Genomic DNA, 21,081 nt, shown 5'->3' with positions numbered 1-21,081 from the left:
CACACTTCCTTCTACATCATACACCATCATTATACATGATGGTGTATATAGGATATATATATTTGTATACATATCTGTAAATTGTATAATTTTATTTAAACGTCTTTTTGATCTCTCAAACTGAGTAAGATTGACAATAAAGTTGACTTTTTAAAAAAAATAAAAATTCTTTATGAAAATAGTTGACTGTTGTCAAATGAATCCAAATGAAACGTTGGACTGAACTACAACTACACCTTTAAATCTCTACGGACTGTTTTTCAGTGGGATGGCAAGTTCCTATCTTTAAACATTTATTAGTTTTTTCTCAGAACAGATTTGATTTTCTGAAGTTAATTTAACTTTGCTGACCATGTAAGGTCATCATTAAAAGGTACAATCAATTTGTTTAGGGTTGACTAAAATAATGAAAAACATTTAATTTGGATAATTTACTGACAGAATAAGAAACTCAATGATGCTCTACTTACCTGTTCCCTTTTTATAAAGTGAAACAGTTGAAACGATAGATTTTAGTAAACTTAAAAACAACCTTCTCCAAAAGCTATCAAGGAATATACCGAATACTTGTTTTAGAACTTTATTACATATTTGTATATTAATAGTTTGAATGATCCATAATTGACAGAAGCTTGTGTTTACACTGACCTGTTACTCATATATTAATGTCTTTGTAACTTCAGTAAAACCACTACCTCACTCATTTCTTTCATTCATCACGGTTCAGTAAACTAAGTGATACATGAACCAGTTTAAATCATTATAATAACGTAGGATTGCAACTCTTTGAAAATGTAGGTGGCTCTTAAAAGAGCCGTTGTGTTTGGGTGTGCTGGTCTCAGGTCAGTCTAAGCCCTCTCTCCGCGGATGCGGCGGGCCAGCTCGATGTCCTTGGGCATGATGGTGACCCTCTTTGCTTGGTTCATCTTACTGAGGGGCAGCTATATGGATGTCGGTGCAGTCCACAATCATTGTGCAGTTGAAGGCAGAATGAATGTATTATTGACTCCGAATGAAGCACAACTTCATGTCATACAATGCAATGACTTTATTTGTAATTGTGTAAAAAAATATGAGCATTGATTAGCAAGCAGGACCTGCAGGAACAGAGAATGGTGATGGATGGAGCTGGGAAGAGAGAAGAATAAAGATTGTGCATTGTGCCTTTGATGTATATAAATAATATACCATAACCAAATACTATTACGTACAGTGGAAATCAGGTTGCCAGAGCAGGTCAGTGTGCATGTTCCTCAACGTCTCAGCAGTTACAGGTGAGGTAAAGAAAATAAAAGAGAAAAAGGTCAGTAACAACACTTTAAAGTAACAACACTTTGAATAATGATCTCTTCTAACAATTTTCTCTCAATAAGCACACAACGACTGTCTTTCCAACAAACAGATTGTCATCACAATGAAACACGTCCAGAAGAATATCATGCAAAGCTCCCTGCCTGCCTTCGACTCTCCCTGAACTGCTTCCTTAGCACCCGGTGGAGGGCGCAGTAGGCTACTCTTCAAATGTTTCACGAAATACTTACCATCATGTTTGGTTACTGTTTAACATTTTGGTTTACTTCATGTAATAAAATAATAACTTCATGGTAAGGCTACTAAAAATGACAAGGCTAAGTAATGTAATGCTAACTAACGTGCTCGCTACTCGTCGCTACTAGCTAGGTAGCTAACTTGACTATGTTCCATGCACAACATGTATATTACCTATGATATTACCTGATATGTCTGATCCAGCGACTCCTGGTCCTTTCATCAGACGGGAATCGATAGAAGGAGCAAGTGGTATGATCACTTGTATGACTACAACCTGGTACAAAGCACACAGGCATCTTGTAAAAGTGAATTTATTTTTAGCGATCTATAATTTATTGGAGGGAATAAATCAGTTATGAGATCTTCTTCTTCTTCGCTTTAATTACGAGTCTTATTATAAATCACCGAGCATGCCTGTGACATCACTTACGCGACCCAGAATGGGATTTGGGATTTGTAGTCTTTGTAGTAGCGTATTTTTCATAGTCTTATATTTCAGCAGTTTACGACAAAATGTGACTTTTTTGACATGGAAATGATTGTTTAAGATTGACAAACATCATATGTGTAGTTCGTGGCACAATTCAAACGGGATCAAAATATATGTGTTCTCTCTCCATTGAATTCAATGTAAATGTTTCGCTTCCGGGGTCCCATGGTCCGGAAGTAGATGGGCGTGACTTCGCCTCTCCATAGAGAGTATCCTGACTGGCTGCATCACGGCCTGGTACGGCAGCTGCACCGCCCTCAATCGTAAGGCTTTACAGAGGGTGGTGAAAACTGCACAGAACATCACCAGGACGGAGCTGCCATCCATGGAGGACCTCTCCCAGATCAGGAAGAAATCCCTCAGGATTATAAAAGACCCCCATCACCCCAGCCACAAACTGTTCTGTCTGCAGCCGTCTGGCAGGCGGTACCGCAGCATCAGGACTAAAGCCACCAGACTCAGGGACGGTTTCATCCCACAGGCAATAAGACTGCTAAACACCTGAGCTCTGTTAAAACTGATCTAAACTATTTATTTAATCAGTCTACTCTAAACTATACTTTATAGGAAAATGATGGTACATTTAAATGCATTTCTGAAGATGTAAAATGTTATGTAGAAGTCCACTCAGCATAAATAATATGTAACACATTTGTTCAAGAAGTGTTGCTTTAAGTGCTTTTCAAAGCCAGACATAGACAAAGACCTCTTTTTAGTGTTATCAATCCCATTCCTTACCCGAGGACCTCTGCAGACACACTGAAGCTGGTACATTTAAGTTTGCACTTTTTACCCTTTATAAAATCCTTATTCCTTATTTAATATGTATGCAAGGGTAAATTAGTTGGGATAGGGGTCACACAGTTAACCTTTAAACAGTTATCGTAAAATATTTTGCATTCAGTGAGCTTCAGGAGACTGAAGCTGAGAAACAGAGGGTCAGTGGGAGCATTGTTCGTGTTCGTACAATCTACTACTTCTGTGTTTACTACTCTATTTTCTTCAATTGTAGGTAATTGTAGGTCATTTACTTACAATCAATTTTTGCCCGAGCACGGAGCGCTAGGACCCAATGGCGTTCTAGCACGAAGTGCGAGGAACCTATTGTTATTGTAGGAATTCTTCTTATTAGTCGCCATCTTTCCTGCTTTTGAGGCCTTTAGGATGCTCCAAAAGTTGTATAATTTTGCATGGATGCCAGGACCGGTAAAAATTGCAACATTCTGGAGTCAATGGGTCCAAATTGTCCAACATGCTTGCTAGTGCCACCTATATGTAAATCATTTTGGAAAAAATTACAGTCGCACCGTAACTCTGAATGACCTGAAATGTTGCACACATATCCGGGTGGACGTGCTCTACAAATAATCCTCTTGGAACCCTAAGCTCCACCACCTATTTATAACTCAAGAATGGATGGACGAAATAATTGTTTGACTTCGAGCTGAGATTTAATGTGTCGCAACAAATGCAGAATGTGGGCGTGGCCTATACTTTTTTTTAAAATTGCGATAGCATAAAATGAGTTTCGGATGCAAAACTTGGGACATATGTCACAGCCCACGACCTTTTCGAGAATGTAAAAAAAACGTGATTTTTCAAAAAGACTGCTCACTAGCAGTGTGGTATCGTGCTATTGCACATTTTTGCAAACTCCTCCTAGGGAAATGATCAAAAAAATTCCAATCCAGGACAAGTTCAGCCCCTATCCAATATGATGCTAAATTGTGAAACACATTTTTGATAGCTCAATCAGGGAGGTCGTAAGCTAACAGCCAATACACCATTTTTGACGATTTACATGTCGCAAATTACTCCAAACTACTCACATATAGTTTTTACGATATTCACGAAACGCTGTATACACATTGCTATTATAATTGCACACATATTTCAAATTGCCTTCCATTAGCCCCGCCCCCCAGGAAGTTGGCCATTTTTTTTAATATGCGTTTTTCATGCATTTTAAGCACATCTTTGCAAATTCCTCCTAGGGAAATGATCGTAAAAATTCCAATCCAGGACAATTTAAGCGCATATTCAAAGTGATGCTACATTGCGAAGGAATAGTCCATCGCTTGAACATGGAGCTCGTAGACTAACGGAGAATGTATCATTTTTGACCATTTATATGTCAGATACTACCTTAAGCTACTGAGACCCGCCTGTCTACCCGGCACATCAACTCTCACACACACACACACACACACACACACCCACACCTACACAGTGGCGTTTTCTCCCGGAGGCCAATGGAAGCCAGGCTACCCCTGTTTTTTCGGATTGTAGTTATAATTTAAATAAATAAATAAAAACACTTTGTTTTGTTTCGATAATTCTCCTTTGCTGTGTGTTGCTGCCGGCCCGTCTCTCCCCCATCCTCATTGAGTATTTTACAAAGAGTGAAACAAACAGCGCCCCTCTAGATGTTATGGTGAAACAGTAGATTGCACTCACTGTTGCGAGAGGAGGCCAGCCGAATCTGGCTTCCCTTGGTGAAAAAAAATTGAGGGATTGACCAATCAGATGAGGCTCACGTGATGCCCCTGCCAACCTGTGATTGGTCAGGGCCATGCCAAGGGAAGCCAGAGGCGGCTGGCTTCGCTTGCCTCACAATCCAATCAAATCGCATCAACTTAGTGTTGCAGGGACGCGTCCTAAAATCCGGAAGTAAGCTGCGCTCGGTTTCCCTCGACAAAAAAGCAATGGGATTTCTCCATAGGATTTAGGAAAATAGCTCGAAATAAGGTCAGTGGAAAACGAACCTGTTAGATAAATGCAAGTTTTGTTCAGTCGGATAATATCCACATGTCGACCCTACTTTTATAATTTTCGAATCATAAATCTAATCGATAGAAGATAGATAGCGTCACTGCATCACTCTCACCGCCGTTAGAAAGTAGCAAGCAATTGAAGCAAGTGCAATTATGGAGGGTGGAGATTTGGAGTATTTCATCAAAAATAATTGTACTAAACTTCCGCTACAGCAGCAACAACAAATACAATCTGATGACAGGCCAATGCCCAAACTGGAGCTGTGTACAGCGAGGAAAAAAGGAGCGAATCGGACGTAAAACGTTAAAGGTCTCCTGATTTAGTTTGTGAATGAATGCTTATTTCGGCTGGAGAGTGCGTGCGGACCTGTTGGTTAGATAACAGGCGTGTGTAAGTCCTGCATCTGATACAAATATGTGTAAAATGATACCGGGTGCTGTAATCACTCATCTGGTTACGTTATTACATTGACCACCACACCCCCGACCCAAAAGAAAGGACGTATTATTGGCTTCCCCTATTTTTTTCCCCACGCCACGCTACTGCACCTACACAATGTACAACCAGGGCCGTCCCTGGCCAACTTGGGGCACCAAGCGACATGGTGAGATGAGGCCCATATAAACCGAAGAGTAACCACCCTTACGGGACGCTCTAATGAGTAAAGCGAACGCACCCGCAAGGACACCTGGCCTCCTATTGGTTGAGGGATTTTGACAGGGTTGTTGCACAAAAGATCCGAGCGCGCACAGAAGAAATCTGAGAGCAGACATTTCACGAGCGCACAGAAACAGCCTGAGTGCGAGGAGAAGGTTTTAAGCTGGAACACAGGAAATCTGTAAGCAGCAATATATCTGAGTGCAAGCGTACAGTTTGAGCAGAAGCAGATCTAAGCGCAAGCAGGCACTATTTGAGTGCGAGGGAAAGAAATCAATAAAGTATGCTCTCAAATTTAAATACCACGCTCTTGAATAAAGATAGGGAATAACCCCCATAGAGTGCTGCATAAACATGTCTGAGTCAGCGATAACTTTCCAGGGGTGGAGGTATGCCCATTATTTTGGGTTCGTCCGAAGAATAGACAGGAATGTGACGGTGAGGTGCAAACTGTGTCCAGGGGCCTCATTTATAACGCCGTGCGTAGGATTCACGTGGGAAGGTTGCTTACGTAGTAGAAATCCAAAAAATAGGTACAGAAATCTTCCGACATTTTCCGATTCACCAAACATTGCGTACCGGCGAGGAAAGTGCGTACAGCACTTCCTACGCCGGTTTCCCTTTATAAATCACAATCGACTCGAAATGCGGTGCAGCTTTTGCGGGCTTCACGAAACGCCCATATTTGCCTATAAATAGTCAAAGAAACGCCCATTCATTCATTCATTTTGACTGACTAGAAGATAGCAGGAAATGACGACAGAACAGCTAAAAAAGACATCTCACACCGTGCAAGATTTTGGTTATTTTGGGGAGGTCGAGATAAATCATATTGTTTGGTGGATGCAGTTTGAACCAGAGTAGCAGCATGGAGGTCGGATCGTCACCAAAATAAATAAATAAGTGGTCCGAAAAAGGTTCATGACAAAAAAAATACACTTCCTCAGGCAATGTATTTGTACCGGGGACAGGAGACCCCCCTTGATGAGAAACTGTAAGAAGTGAACAGGGAATCCCTCCGGAGTGGAGTCATGACGACTGGATCTGAATTATTTGTTTGTATTTGGTGGTTTGTGTCCCAGCTGTCGATCAGCTGTGCGCAGCGTCTCCGCTGCAGCCTGTGCATCTCAACCCCCCCCCCCCTCCCCGCAGCAATTCTATATCCACCAGTTAAAGGAAATACAACTAATGTGTTGCGTTATATTAGCTGTACAATTGACCACATATGGTGTTCTTAGTTTCCATACCTCCTGTGTTTTACGAGCGACTTATTAAGTCTTAGCAAACGGCATAAAACACGATTAAACATGATAGTATAAAACCATGCTCGTATCTACAACCTATAGAAATGCAACACGGCGTCAGTTTAGACGTAATTCTGTCCTCCTGCTCACCGCATCATTTATGAGAAAACATTTCATAACATTAACACAACATATTTGAGATGGTTTTAAATAGTATATCCGTATTTATTTATTTCTCCAAGTTATGTGTTTGTGTGCACTGAGGAGTCTCAAACAGGCGTTTTGTTTAATCATTTTAAGATTGGCTTTAATCAATGTTTGAAAATGAATTCTTCATATATGATAAATGAGAGGTAACATTTTATTTATGGTATTATTTCCACATATTTCTCTCCATTCTTCCTTCTGCCAACGGTGTTGCAGTTTCTCGTCTCTCCCGTTTTTGTGCTTAGTGCGTACGCATGGGTCAGAGTTTGCGTGGAGGACCGCACGTTTTCCCGTCAAGTCAGTATTTTATAAATCGTAAACATTACGTAGAAACTGGCGTACGCCATTTTTTGAGCGTATATCCCTTTATAAATGAGGCCCCAGGCCTGAAGCTGTTATCCACTGCTGTAAACACCAGTAGCGTGGCGTGGGGAAAAATGTAGGGGAAGCCCATTTTTTGGGTCGGGGGGCGGTCAATAACGTAACCAGATGAATGATTACAGCGCCCGGTATCATTTTACACACATTTGTATCACACAGATGCAGGACTTGCACACGCCTGTTATCTAACCGAAAGGTCCGCACGCACTCTCCAGCTGAAACTCTCTTCTTATTAATTTAAGCATTTTACTTATTAATGTAGGCAGACAATCACACAATCTATGTGATTTTTGGATTTACCGTGCCTCTCAATTGCCCGTGACAGGTTGGCAAGGTCGATGAATCCTGAAGTTGCCCAAGGATTGTTCAGGGAGCACGAATCCTTGTCAAAAAGAAGACATGGCCAGCCAAATAGACGCTGAAGTTTAGCGCTTCCAGTTAGCCACTCTGTGCGGACATAATTGTCCTCATTGAACGTCCGATTCTCTCCCTTTTTCCTCTGTGTACACACAGCTCGAGTGCGGGCATTGGCCTGTCATCTGATTTAATTTTCAGTTGCTGCTGTAGCGGAAGTTTAGTAAAGTTATGTTTGATTAAGTACGCCAAATCTCCACCCTCCATAATGCTTCATTTGCTTGATAATTTCTAACGGCGGTGATGACAGTTACAGTATTAAAACTGATGTTGATGTGATTTGATTGGATGGCAGTGTCCAATCAAATCGCCAGCCGCCAGCCGCCCCTGAAGGGAAGCTAGAGGCGGCTGGCTTCCCTTGGCATGGCCCTGACCAATCACAGGTTGGCAGGGGCATCACGTGGGCCTCATCTGATTGGTCAATCCCTCCATTTTTTTTCACCAAAGGAAGCCAGATTCGGCTGGCCTCCTCTCGCAACAGAGAGTGCAATCTACTGTTTCACCATAACATCTAGAGGGGCGCTGTTTCACTCTTTGTAAAGTACTCAATGAGAATGGGGGAGAGCCGGCCGGCAGCAACACACAGCAAAGGAGAATTATCGAAACAAAACAAAGTGTTTTTATTTATTTATTTAAATTATAACTACAATCCGAAAAAACAGGGGAAGCCTGGCTTCCCTTGGCCTCCGGGAGAAAACGCCACTGGTAAACACCACGACAAACCTCAACACACACGGTGTGTGTTGAGGTTTGTCGTGGTGTTTTACAGTCCTTAGCTATTAGCTTCACCTTAGCATGTGTTCTTTGCAGGTGTGTGACACACCTGCAAAGAACACATGCTAAGGTGAAGCTAATAGCTAAGGACCCCCAAACCCAGAGTGAGGATGTTGTGAGTGCGCCGCCGTCGACTCCGAAGCAACACAAATTAGAATTTGGAGGACCGGTAACCAAAGCAGAGATGGACAGGCTTGTATTATCCTTCATAGTAGAGGAAATGTTGCCCATGTGCACAGTGGAATCACCATCGTTCAGAGATATACTGCGCAAAATACAGATAGCAGGAGACAGAGGACAGCCACGGTCAGATAGGAAAACATTCAGGAGCTATCTGGATCAGTCTTATGCGACAATGGAAACTGAACTAAAGGCAACATTTGAAACTTTAGCAGTCTGCGTGATCTGCCTGTAGGGAGGGGCGGGCCGGCCCTGCGAGTAAAGTAACGAGTAAAGTAAAGAGTAAAGTAAAGAGTTACTTTATGTAGAGAGTAACGAAGTAGTGTAATATATTACTTTTTTTTTTTAAAGTAATATGTAATATATCACTTTTTTTTAGTAACGACCCCATCTCTGATCATCGGTTACGGTTCCTCCAGACAGCCTCCTCGATAATCGATCCTGGACGAGCCTTTAGCGAAATTTGTTTTCCTTCGAGACGGCGCGCCGACATCCTTATCCGGGTCGCTGCCGAAGGACCGAGGAGTCTGGGACTCGCGCGCGTCGGTTTGACAGAGGAGAAGGCACCTAGCTGCACTGAGAAGCTACGGTCTGTCAGGTAGGACCTGAACCATGCAAGGGCAGAGCCTGTGATGCCAGCAGACTGTTCAAGCCGTGACAACAGAATGCTATGGTCCACAGTGTCAAAGGCAGCAGTCAGGTGTAACAGCTGGGCTACCTGAGTCGGCGGCTAGGAGCAGATCATTAAAAAAACTAAGGGCATCAACGTTGTAAATATTGACAATAGATCCAGCAAAACGCCCCCAAAGATAACTGGTATGGCCTGGCTGGGTGTATAATTCCCGGCCTGACCTATGGTCCCAGTCCGGCCCTGCTGACACATCACACACCCGTACACTACACACATTACTGATTAATTACTGATATCACAATTGAGTTACTCTTTTTAAATAAATATACTGTAAATCATGTGTGGTGTCCTTGTTTTGTCCGTCCTTGAGCCAGGGCTCCCTATTGTTGTATGTAGGTTATTCTTGGTTTTAGAATTAATTCAGTAATGATGTTTGCATAACACAAACATAATAAATAATTGGATAGTGTTTCTATATAATAGAAATAAAGTAATGTATCAAGACTCAGTGTGAGTTATTACTTTCTTCCTTTACTTGGCATTCTTCAAAAATACACAGAAATTGCAGCACATCGTTTCACGTCTTTGTGCAGCCTTTCTCAGCATTAGAGTGCAATGTGTTGGCAAACCTTTGTTTCCTCCTGACAGCTCACTTAAAGGTCACATGTCATGGCCATTTCCACTGATCATAATTCCATTGTTGAGGTCTACTAAAATAGATTTATACTGCGCAATTTTCCAAACTCACATTGGTTTCGCATACAGCATCTCTGTATAGTATGTGTATTCAGCAGTATTCACTTTCTCCATTAAACGGCTCGCTGCAGCTAAATGTAGCACAGTGACTTTTTTGTCAACTAAACATCATAAAACAATACATATTTTAGTAATCGGGACATTATAATCTCCGCACATTAACTCTATATTTGCCTCTGCTATGGTGCCAAAATGAAATGAAATAAAATAAACAATATAGGGGTTGCTTCTTCTCTGAACTTCTATGTATACTGCATCCCTCCATATCAAATAAACCATAAACAAATACATAGTCGTGTTCACTGCAGTGATCTATTTCACACACAAAACTATATGAAAACTTGGTGAAACAGTGGCGTTTTCTCCTGGAGACCAAGGGAAGACAGGCTTCTCCTGTTTTTTCAATTAATCATCTAAATAAAATTCAAGACTGCCTTAAGGACTTAAAAACGTGGATGACCTTAAACTTTTTGATGTTAAACACGACCAAAACTGAAGTTATTGTACTTGGCCCGAAGAATCTACGAAACAAATTATCTAAGGATATACTAACTATGGATGGCATTAATTTGGCCTTCAGTGAGACTGTAAGGAATCTTGGTGTTATATTTGATCAGGATTTATCCTTTAACGCCCACATAAAATCAATTTCAAGGACCGCCTACTTCCATCTACGTAACATTGCAAAAAATCAGGCATATCTTGCCTCAAAAACGATGCAGAGAAACTAGTCCATGCATTTGTTACTTCAAGGCTGGATTATTGTAACTCTTTATTATCAGGGTGTACCAAGAAGTCAGTCAAGTCGCTTCAGCTGATTCAAAATGCTGCAGCTCGTGTACTAACCAGAGTTAGGAAAAGGGACCACATTACTCCTGTTCTGGCTGCCTTACACTGGCTCCCTATAGAACACAGGATAGAATTTAAAATTCTTCTTCTCGCCTACAAAGCCCTTAATGGGCAGGCGCCATCTTACCTTAAAGAACTCATTATACCCTACTGTCCTACTAGGGCATTGCGTTCCAAGAATGCAGGGTTGTTGGTTGTTCCTAGAGTCTCTAAAAGTACAATGGGAGCCAGAGCCTTTTCTTATCAAGCTCCACATTTGTGGAATCAGCTTCCAGTTTGTGTTCGGGCGGCAGACACCCTATCCGTTTTTAAGAGTGCGCTTAAGACCTTCCTTTTTGATAAAGCTTATAGTTAGGGCTGATTAGATTCAGCCCCTAGTTTTGCTGATATAGGCTTAGTTTGTCGGGGGAAATCTTACTTCTTCCTTCTCTCTGTCTATACTTGTGTACTCTCATGTTCCGATTAACCCAGCTTCCCCAAATGTCTTTCTTTTTGGTGTCTGTATACGCCGGGATCCGGAGTCATGGATGATCCTGCGCTCCTCTGTCCTGGATCTTGAGTCGTGGCTGTGGTCCTGGATCATAGGTCCTGGATGGATATCCTCGTGGATTCATCTTCCTATTATACACACATGCATTTACAAACATTTGGACTACCTATGTTGCAAATGTATTATCTTTTCAATTTACACACGGCATCTATTGCACGTCTGTCCGTCCTGGGAGAGGGATCCCTCCTCTGTTGCTCTCCCTGAGGTTTCTCCCATTTTTCCCTTTAAACTGTGGGTTTTCTTCGGAAGTTTTTCCTTGTACGATGTGAGGGTCTAAGGACAGAGGGTGTCGTATTGTCATACTGATATTTTGTACAAACTGTAAAGTCCACTGAGACAAATGTAACATTTGTGATATTGGGCTATATAAATAAACATTGATTGATTGATTGATTGATTGATCTTTAAGTCATACGCTCAAATTAACTCTTTATTGTAAGATTTTCAGAAATCTTAAGACAAACATGTTGTTTTTGTGAGAACATATTTAAATGTTTTCCCTAACTCACACGTTTTTGAACATGTAGCACGCCCCCCAAGCTGCTGTTTACAATAATTCCAACAGAGGGAGTTGTCTACATTTAAATTGGAGTTGAAGAGAGAAGAGAAGTATGTGACCATTAAGAGATGCATAAGCATAATGAAAATCAGATTACATGTCGACTTAACTTATACTTTTTTGATTGGTATTATGTAATATTAAATTATACTATTTCTGAGATACAGGATTATGAGCTGTAAGCCGTAATCATAAAAATTAAAACAAAAATAGGCGTGAAAATATTTCACTTTATGCGTAAATCTAGAATATATGAAGGATACACTTTTTGATTTCAATTACAGAAAAAAATAACTTTTCTGTGATATTGTAATTTTTTTAGATGCACCTGTAAGTTTAGTTTATTGTCATTACAATACAATGCAGTTTAGAATCCGACCAGAGTGACAAGGAGGATAAAGGAAAGTTAATGCACAGGTGACAAATGTACCCTTGACAGTGTGTGTGTGTGTGTGTGTGTGTGTGTGTGTGCGTGCGTGCGTGCATGCGTGTGTGTGTGTGTGTGTGTGTGTGTGTGTGTGTGTGGATGGGTGTATTTTCTGAGTATGAGTTGGTTCAGCCCCTTAGAATAAATTAGCTTGCTTCCTGAATGTGCAAAACGAAAGTCTGAGGGAAACGAGTGCACATGGTGAGAAGACTGAAGGAACAGCACAGCACAAACAGCAAAGGTAATACATGTGAGAAAGGAAGGGAGTAGAGCTGCACTACCAAACTAATTATACTCCTAAAATATCCACACAAAAAAAGGATACTTTAACTACTGTGTTTTTTCATTTCCTATGATGTGGTGTGTATGCAGGGCAGCATGAGCCAGTGGAAGCAGATCCAGCAGCTGGAGATCAGACTCCTGGAGCATGTGGACTACCTGTATGATGATAACTTCCCCATGGACATCAGGCAGGGTCTGTCCAGCTGGATCGAGACTCAGGATTGGTGAGTCCTGCTCCATGTATGTTTTAAAAATGTTTAGCTTTCAGTTAACAGCCTTTACTGTCATTAATATCTTTGCCAGTCTGAATGTCGAAAAACACTCAAACTTAACCTGTCCAGCACCAGCAGACAAACACAGTTTATAAGGTCATAATATGCCCCATCATCTGTTTTCAGCTTGTTATCCTGCCCCGAGTCGGGGAAAAAAATTAAGAATGCAGCTTTAAAATATTATGAGTTTGTCCTTAACTTTCCAAATTAACAAACACCTGCACTCTGTCAAGAAAAGAACTCTTGATGGTCTTGTTTTAGTCTTTTTGTGGTCCTTCTCTGTCTCTTAGTTGTTTTGAGTCTCTTTGTAGTTTTTTTCTTCATGGTCTATTCGTCTCTTTGTAGTCATGTTTGCATTACCTTGTAGTTTTTTGCATCTCCAAATGGCCATTGTGCGTCTCTCTGTAGCTCTTTGCGTTCCTTTGCATCTGTGCCCTTTTATTGGTTGTTTAATCATTGAGGTCATATGATTGATTTCCAATGATAATAATAATAATAATACATTTTATTTGTAAAGCACCTTTCATTGCTAAAAGTAATCCCAAAGTGCTACAAGGGCATAATATACCTTTTTTTGAAAGGGCTTTAGGCCCTTCTTAATAGAGTCAGTGGCCTTAGGAGCCCTCCGGTGGTCTGGGATTCCACAGGTGAGGAGCGGCTGAACAGAAAGCCCCTAGGTCCTGGGGGGGGCGAAGCAGATGGTTGGTTGTAGAACAGAGGTTGCATGTGGAGGTTTGTGGTGAGAGTAGTTCCTTGAGGTAGGAAGGAGAGTTCCCGTGGATGCACTGATGGGTCAGTAGTGAGATCTTGTTTTTGATCCTGAATGAGACAGGAAGCCAGTGGAGCGAGTGAAGAATGGGTGTGATGTGATTGTAACTCCAGCCATCTTCTTCATAGGTTTAGCTGGGAATCTTTTGTCTGTTTTTCAGGGACACAGCAGCCAACGAGGAGTCCATGGCGGGGGTTCTGTTCACCAACCTTCTGTCCCAGCTGGATCGAGTGCGCTCACAGGAGCAGAACTTCTTACAGAGACACAACATGAAGATCATACAACAACAGCTACAGGTGTGTCACCTTCTTTATGTCCTAGTTATGTCACATTCACAGCTCCCTTCATTTAAACAGAGGCTTTATTTTCACACCTAACCAACGCCTTTTCAAAGTTGCTTTACTGCGGTAATAATTGCACAATGCAATCATTTGTTTACTTCCTAGTTTAAACTGTAGCTTGCCCACCGTGGAAACTTAGATAATAATAAAACCTATAATTATTTTATTGTTTAACATGCTCATACTGTAATTTATGAATCGCATAAACACCTTTTACTATATGTGTTTTATGCGCAGAGGTATATGAAGTACTTCTTTCATTTAAGTCGCCATTCCATAACGATGTACAAATACTCTGTTATAAGTCCTGCATTCATCATTTTACCTGAGACGAAACTGTGTTAGAAAGTTATGACTATAGTGAACTGTACCTGGGCTACTTCTTTCTGTTGGAATGTATCATTACAACAGGAATAGGAGAGAACTGAACAATGTGGGGGAATGAGATAACAATTTGGTTTAAAAGTAGTTTATAAAGCAAGAATTACAACATTTAGGAGAATAATAGACAGCACAAGCAACGGCAGCGAGATGTAATCAAACAAAAAAAGCTAATCAAATGTCAAAAGATCCATGGTGTTGCAGTATCTTGGTGACAGAGGCAAAAACCCCAGCACCATATACTGCCTGTCATTTGTCAAAGTCAACTTTCTTGTTAATTCCTCTATCTGTGTTACACAGAATAATTTTTCTCACCATCCCAGAGAATAAAAAATATATAAAAATAAATGTAAAATACATACACACCTTTACACCCACTATATATATATATATATGTATGTACAAATGCATAGACACAAATATACATATACACACATTTAGAGGGGGGGCCTGCTCTCTTCAGTTCTGTATGTCTGCATAATTTGACTTATGGTACATTTGCTTATTTGGCTGTATACAAATTCTGCGTTCATCACAGTAGTTTCCTGTCATTTTCTTCATTATCATAACAACATAAAGCATTTTTATTTGAGGTGACAATACTAAAATGTTGCTATTACATGACAATGCTCTGCACTTACACTTATGAAGGTGTCTTGTATGCCATTACCCAAAGTTGTGAAAGTATTTCGTGGTGGAATTAACTTCATCAAAACGCTTACCATACTCACTTTCAGTAGTTGATTTTAAAATGTCTCCAATAAGAAGAAGTGTTTTTTTGGTCTATGGTGTGTGTGTGCTGGAGGTGAAAGGGAAGTCAAAAAAGAAGTCACTCTGAATGTGTGACTTGTTTCTGTGTGTGCTGTGGTTGCTTTACCTGAGAGCAGCTTCTGTTTTGGCCGTTCCAATATCAAATGAAGTTAAGAAGGACAGAAACGACTTTATGGAATTGAAATACAATTAAAGACATTCTTTTACAAATGATGCACTGACCGCTGGCTGAAATACTTGTACTCAGCATAATAATGGTGTGTTTGTGAAAAAAAACGTCCCTTCTCTTCTTTTATGTGAGCTTTTGGTCCAGGCGCTTTACAGGATGTTGTTGTCAGAGCTCACCGACGTCATGAGCCTCAGCTCACATTTTATTCTGGAAAATAAATATACCTTTGCAGAACAAACCCATGAGGCTCATACCGCTGTTTCCTGTGTGTCTCAATGTGTCGCAGTCAATACTTCTCAGCGGAAGCAGCTACTCATGTGAAGAGTGCAGGCGGTTGTTGTTGTGAAGTACGATTGTGTTTTAATCTCTCTTTAGTTTGACTGACATATAACCCACATTTCAGCAGGCTCCCTAAGGAAAACCCCTTGTAGCTTGATCTCTGATGATCATCAGAAATACAAGACCATTTCTGCACTCTTTCCAGGATCACATTTTTTAGCTAAGTAATGCAGGGGGACAAAAAAGAGAAGTGAGCTTGAAAATACCAGAAACCAAACTACCTGCTTATAAATACTAAAAGACATAAACAAAAGTGAGTGTAGGTGTGTGTTCATGCAGCTCAGTCGTCAGTCTGGCAATGATGCGGATGAATTAAAACTTTCTCACACCTGGGGGCGAGAAAAAAATGTTCCTCTTCCCACAGCAGGATGTTTCTAAGTAGGCTTTTGAACGGGCTCATGAGCAAACCAATGCCACACTCTTCATAAGAATCTGAGTCATGTGGTGAGATAGAAGGCAGGAGGCATGTCTGCTCCATATCAAAGACGTATTTGTTTATGTAATTTGTTTCCGTTACAGGTTTTATAACGCCCTTTGAAACAACTTATTATATTGCAAGTATGTGTCACACCTTTGGCTCTAAGCCTTTACTTTTATTAGGATGGAGGTTTGGTCCAGAGACAGGCTGAACTTCATTCCTTTTCTGATTGTATGATAAGTAAACAACATGATGACAAATCTCTGAGGATACTGCACAGGTGCTTGGTTTTTCTGGATGGCAAAGATAAACATACACTGTGAAAACTGACAGTCAGCATTACCCTGCTGCCGGTTCTTGTAGGGCGTTTTCTATGCTTACATTAACGACATCTCTAAGGGTGTATTCACACCTAATAGTCCGCTTCTCTGGTGCGTACCAGACCACAGTTTGTTACATTGTTTCATTTTTCAGAAGGTTCGGTTTGCGTTCACACTGCAAAACTCAAACGGACTACACCCTTTAAACACAAGTCATGTGCACGGAAATGCTGTTCAACCATTGGTCAGACATTAAGGGGGTAAAACACAAATCTCTGCAATTTCTACTGGAGCCTCCGCCATGGAGCATCGGCACTTTCGGCAGGTTATTCTCATGCTGCTGTTAATCTGGAGATCAACAGACTCTAGCGGCCCGCGCATATGATTATATAATCAGACAACGTCCGTTAAAAAACATTATTACATGGCTTTGTTGAATACTCGATTCTGATTGGTCAATTCAGAACACGTGACACGTTGTTAATCCAGAACAGACAGACCGCTGTCAAGGATTTATTGACCGTTGTTAAGGACGCTCACATCTGCACAAAGAAGTCCGTTCGATTGAACTGTATACAGTTTGGCTGAAAAGCATACTGCATGTTTGCTTTTCTAACTGACGAGACAAGAGCGACAAGTAAACAGCGGAGAATTAACGGGCAGAAACCCTCATTTTAACGCAGCGGTCCAGACATAGACATCAGACGGCGACACATATTCAGTGTGCAGTTACTTTGGCATTAGGGCAGGGATATCTAGATACTTTCCAAGATTTGACATAATGAATTGTGCTACTTTTAAAGCAAGCAACGATGTTTTCAAATCTGTAATCAAAAAGCTCCTCAAAAACGCTATCGAAGCAGTTCCTGCCGTTGCTACGTTAGTTCAAACAGTAACAACGGACTATTTTTCTTAGCGGATGCATGACAATTTAAATCAATACATACAACTATTTTTTAAATCAATAAAATCATTTTATAAATCCATAAAAGCATTTCAATTAATATTAGGAGTCATGTCGTTACTTTGTTGAGAATGTGGCCATGTAATAAGCGTCGGGCTCCTGATCAGTCTGTCGGTGTTCTTTTCCCCATAATGACCGCGTCGCTGCACATTATCCATGAGAGACGTTCTGCAGTAAGGAGGGGCGTTTCACCGACGACAGGTGTTCTTACTTTTATGTAGGCTAGTTGATGGAGAATTTTTACTTTTCACTGTTCAACACTTCATTCTGCTTCACTCTTTAACTAAACAACCGCGGATGTCTTGAGAGACTCTTTCGCTAAATATTTTTGAAGATATCCGCGTTCTTGTGACACGTAAATACTACGCTTCCTATGTTTTGGTGCGGATCGCGTTCACACCAGCAATGAACCGCTCCAGAGTTCACTAGCAAGTGCTCCGAGACCACCTATTTTAGCGGACCAGAGTCCGGTTGTTTAGTTCACTTAAGAGGTCTCGGATTGTGTTCACACCGACCCAAATGAACCACACCAAGCGGCTAAACTCACCAGGGTTCGATTCAACCGGACTATACAAGGCAGGTGTGAACGCACCCTAAGACTGTGAGTGTAATTATCTTTGTGTGTGTGTCCCCACAGGTGAAATACACATCAAACCCCACGGTCATGGCCCGGGTGATCTCCACCTGCCTGAGGGAGGAGCGGCGGATCCTCTCCAGCGCCTGCATGCAGGAACAGGTTTGTCGTTTGTCTCTGAGAGGAAGTCTCTCCAGTTTCTTCATAACGTCTGCTGCTGGTAAACCAGAGCTGCTGCCAGGAAAACACTGCTGCAAACTACACACCCACACATTCCCAACTGCTTCACCCTCTTCCCAAGAAACACTGCTGCATGACATAATACTTCTGTTCCTTTACTTATGAATGTGCTGAAAAATACAAGATAGCATTTTAATATTCAAGGAAGGCTGTTGTAAAACAAAATGTACAGGTTGATGACGATTTTTGTCATAAAACTTTATTCAGCAAAAATCAAAAGATTATTATACACTTCTGTGTAGTTCACTGTGTAGACTATGTAGGCCTACTTCCTGTCACAGTGCATGAACTTCTACATGGCCGTTTTACTAACTCAGAAATAACAATCTCTTTTCCTCTTTACTATCATGACCTGAACGTAAACGTACCGGACAAAGCATTACCGCCATGTTTTGATTCAACACTCAAAGATTCAATAGCTCCTCCAACAGTGCAGCATACAAGACATAAGACATACAACTAAATATAAAAAGTGCAAGAAGAAACTGCAGTAAAACAGTGCATGACAATGGTACACGCGACCCTGGGAGGTAACCGGATCAAGTCCCGGAAAAGTACTCCCTAGGTGCCCTTGAGCTATGCTCCCAACTGCTCCCCGGTAAATGAATGGACTGTATAAGTAGAGTCCAGAGTTGGGTGTAACACGTTACAAAGTAATGCGTTACTCTAATAATACCACTTTTGTCGGTAACGGAGTAGTGTAACGCGTTACTTTTATAATTCAGTAATCACACTACAGTTACTAACATTGCCCCGACACGCGTTACATCGTTACTTTTATAAAATCAGTCATAATCACACTGACAGACGAGAGGGGTTTCCGCCGCAGGTTTATATGTAATCTGCGCGATTTGCGCGTCCACATCTCCACATGCAGTGCTGTATGCCCATTATTTTGAGTTGGTCCGAAGAATAGACAGGAATGTGACGGTGAGGTGCAAACTGTGTCCAGGCCAGAAGCTGTTATCCACTGCTGTAAACACCACGTGGTCAAACCTCAACAAGCACCTGCAAAGAACACATGCTAAGGTGAAGCTAATAGCTAAGGACCCCCAAACCCAGAGTGAGGATGTTGTGAGTGCGCCGCCGTCGACTCCGAAGCAGCAACAATTAGAATTTGGAGGACCGGAATCCAAAGCAGAGATGGACAGGCTTGTAGCATCCTTCATAGTAGAGGAAATGTTGCCCATGTGCACAGTGGAATCACCATCGTTCAGAGATATACTGCGCAAAATACAGATAGCAGGAGACAGAGGACAGCCACGGTCAGATAGGAAAACATTCAGGAGCTATCTGGATCAGTCTTATGCGACAATGGAAACTGAACTAAAGACAACATTTGAAACTTTAGCAGTCTGCGTGATCTGCTTGTAGGGAGGGGCGGGCCGGCCCTGCGAGTAAAGTAACGAGTTACTTTATGTAGAGAGTAACGAAGTAGTGTAATATACAACTTTTTTAAAAGTAATATGTAGCCTAATACATTACTTTTTTTTAGTAACGACCCCATCTCTGGTAGAGTCCATTTACCATTCCAGCGTTTCACTCTCACCATTTCACCGCTAAGAGTACCTGGATGCAATGGACGAAAACACTACAAGTACAGAGGAAACCATATTGAGACACAGCACAAGATGGTGATAACGGTAATATGCATTGTCATTGTGATAATGTTAGCATGAGTGCAGCCTCACAGAGCTGCTAGGCTGGGTTAGACTGTTCCATGCTGCTTTGTGCTTACGTTTGAAGTATCAGGCCATGTCATCAGATGTGTTCCGGGAGCAAAGTGTTATGCTGAATCCTTGATTACAAGAATAAATATAAGTGATTGAAGAACAGATTAGGCCTATGTTTGAAATAAATCTTTCAAAACACATTCAGAAGAAAATAATGCTCTCCAACAGGGTCCACTGGAGAGATCACTGCAGAACTCTGTGGCCTTCGAGAGGCAGAAGAACATGGACAACAGAGTGGCCATCATCAGGGGCAGCGTGCAGGTAACTGACACACACCTTTCAGGCAACATCAGAGCAAATATAAAGTTCACCCAATGATCTTTAAATGTTTGCCTGTCTGTGTGCAGCTGATGGACCAGGCTGTCAAATCCATCGAGGACATGCAAGATGATTTTGATTTCCGCTACAAGACCCTGCAGGCACGAGGTGGTCCCTGTGAAAGCAAATTTATTTCATACTTCTGTGCATTAAAATAACAAAAATGTTCTCTAAAATATCTGTGTGTGTGTGTGTGTGTGTGTGTGTGTGTGTGTGTGTGTGTGTGTGTGTGTGTGTGTGTGTGTGTGTGTGTGTGTGTGTGTGTGTGTGTGTGTGTGTGTGTGTGTGTGTGTGTGTGTCATAGAATCGTCAGATGCTCGACAGAACCCTGAGATGATGAAACAGGAAGTAACGACCCTGCAGGCTATGCTTAACAGTCTGGACTTTAAAAGGAAGGTATGCATTTGTATCAATGTGTATCAAAATGTCTCCAACATAGAAAGCAAGAAAAATGCCTTCCAGTGTACAAATAAAGGATTGTATAATTTACAACAAGTATGGCAAGGCAAAGCGACTTTCTTTAGATAGAACACTTTAAGTCCACTAAAAATGCTTTACAAAAGATGGTGCTACAACCAAGTGCAAAATAAATGCCTTAGTTAAAATGATTCTGCAAAAAACAAACAAGCTTAAGTAAAATAAGACAGATTTAGAATACAATATAAACAGTTGAATAGATAAACGATTTGAATAGTTATTTGATGTAATAAAAGGCAAATCGAGAAGTCTTTAGCCTTGATTTAAA

General features: G+C 41.2%; 1 protein-coding gene across 2 annotated transcripts in view; it reads left to right on the top strand.

Moving 5' to 3' along the window:
* Window positions 1-12,530: 12,530 nt before the first annotated feature.
* Window positions 12,531-21,081, top strand: part of stat4 (signal transducer and activator of transcription 4) — a 30,460-nt gene continuing 21,909 nt past the window's right edge. For both annotated transcript variants that reach the window (XM_034202048.1, XM_034202047.1), the window contains exons 1-7: window positions 12,531-12,686; window positions 12,818-12,951; window positions 13,929-14,064; window positions 18,109-18,207; window positions 20,187-20,279; window positions 20,366-20,444; window positions 20,641-20,732. In XM_034202048.1, coding sequence (XP_034057939.1) covers window positions 12,824-12,951; window positions 13,929-14,064; window positions 18,109-18,207; window positions 20,187-20,279; window positions 20,366-20,444; window positions 20,641-20,732 — 627 coding nt within the window. In that variant the 5' untranslated portion in view covers window positions 12,531-12,686; window positions 12,818-12,823. The remainder of the gene's footprint in view (window positions 12,687-12,817; window positions 12,952-13,928; window positions 14,065-18,108; window positions 18,208-20,186; window positions 20,280-20,365; window positions 20,445-20,640; window positions 20,733-21,081) is intronic.

This window comes from Gymnodraco acuticeps, unplaced genomic scaffold (assembly GCF_902827175.1).
Source record: "Gymnodraco acuticeps unplaced genomic scaffold, fGymAcu1.1, whole genome shotgun sequence".
Lineage (NCBI taxonomy): Eukaryota > Metazoa > Chordata > Actinopteri > Perciformes > Bathydraconidae > Gymnodraco > Gymnodraco acuticeps.
Note: the sequence above shows the minus strand (reverse complement) of the source record. Positions and strands in the feature narration are given on the sequence as shown.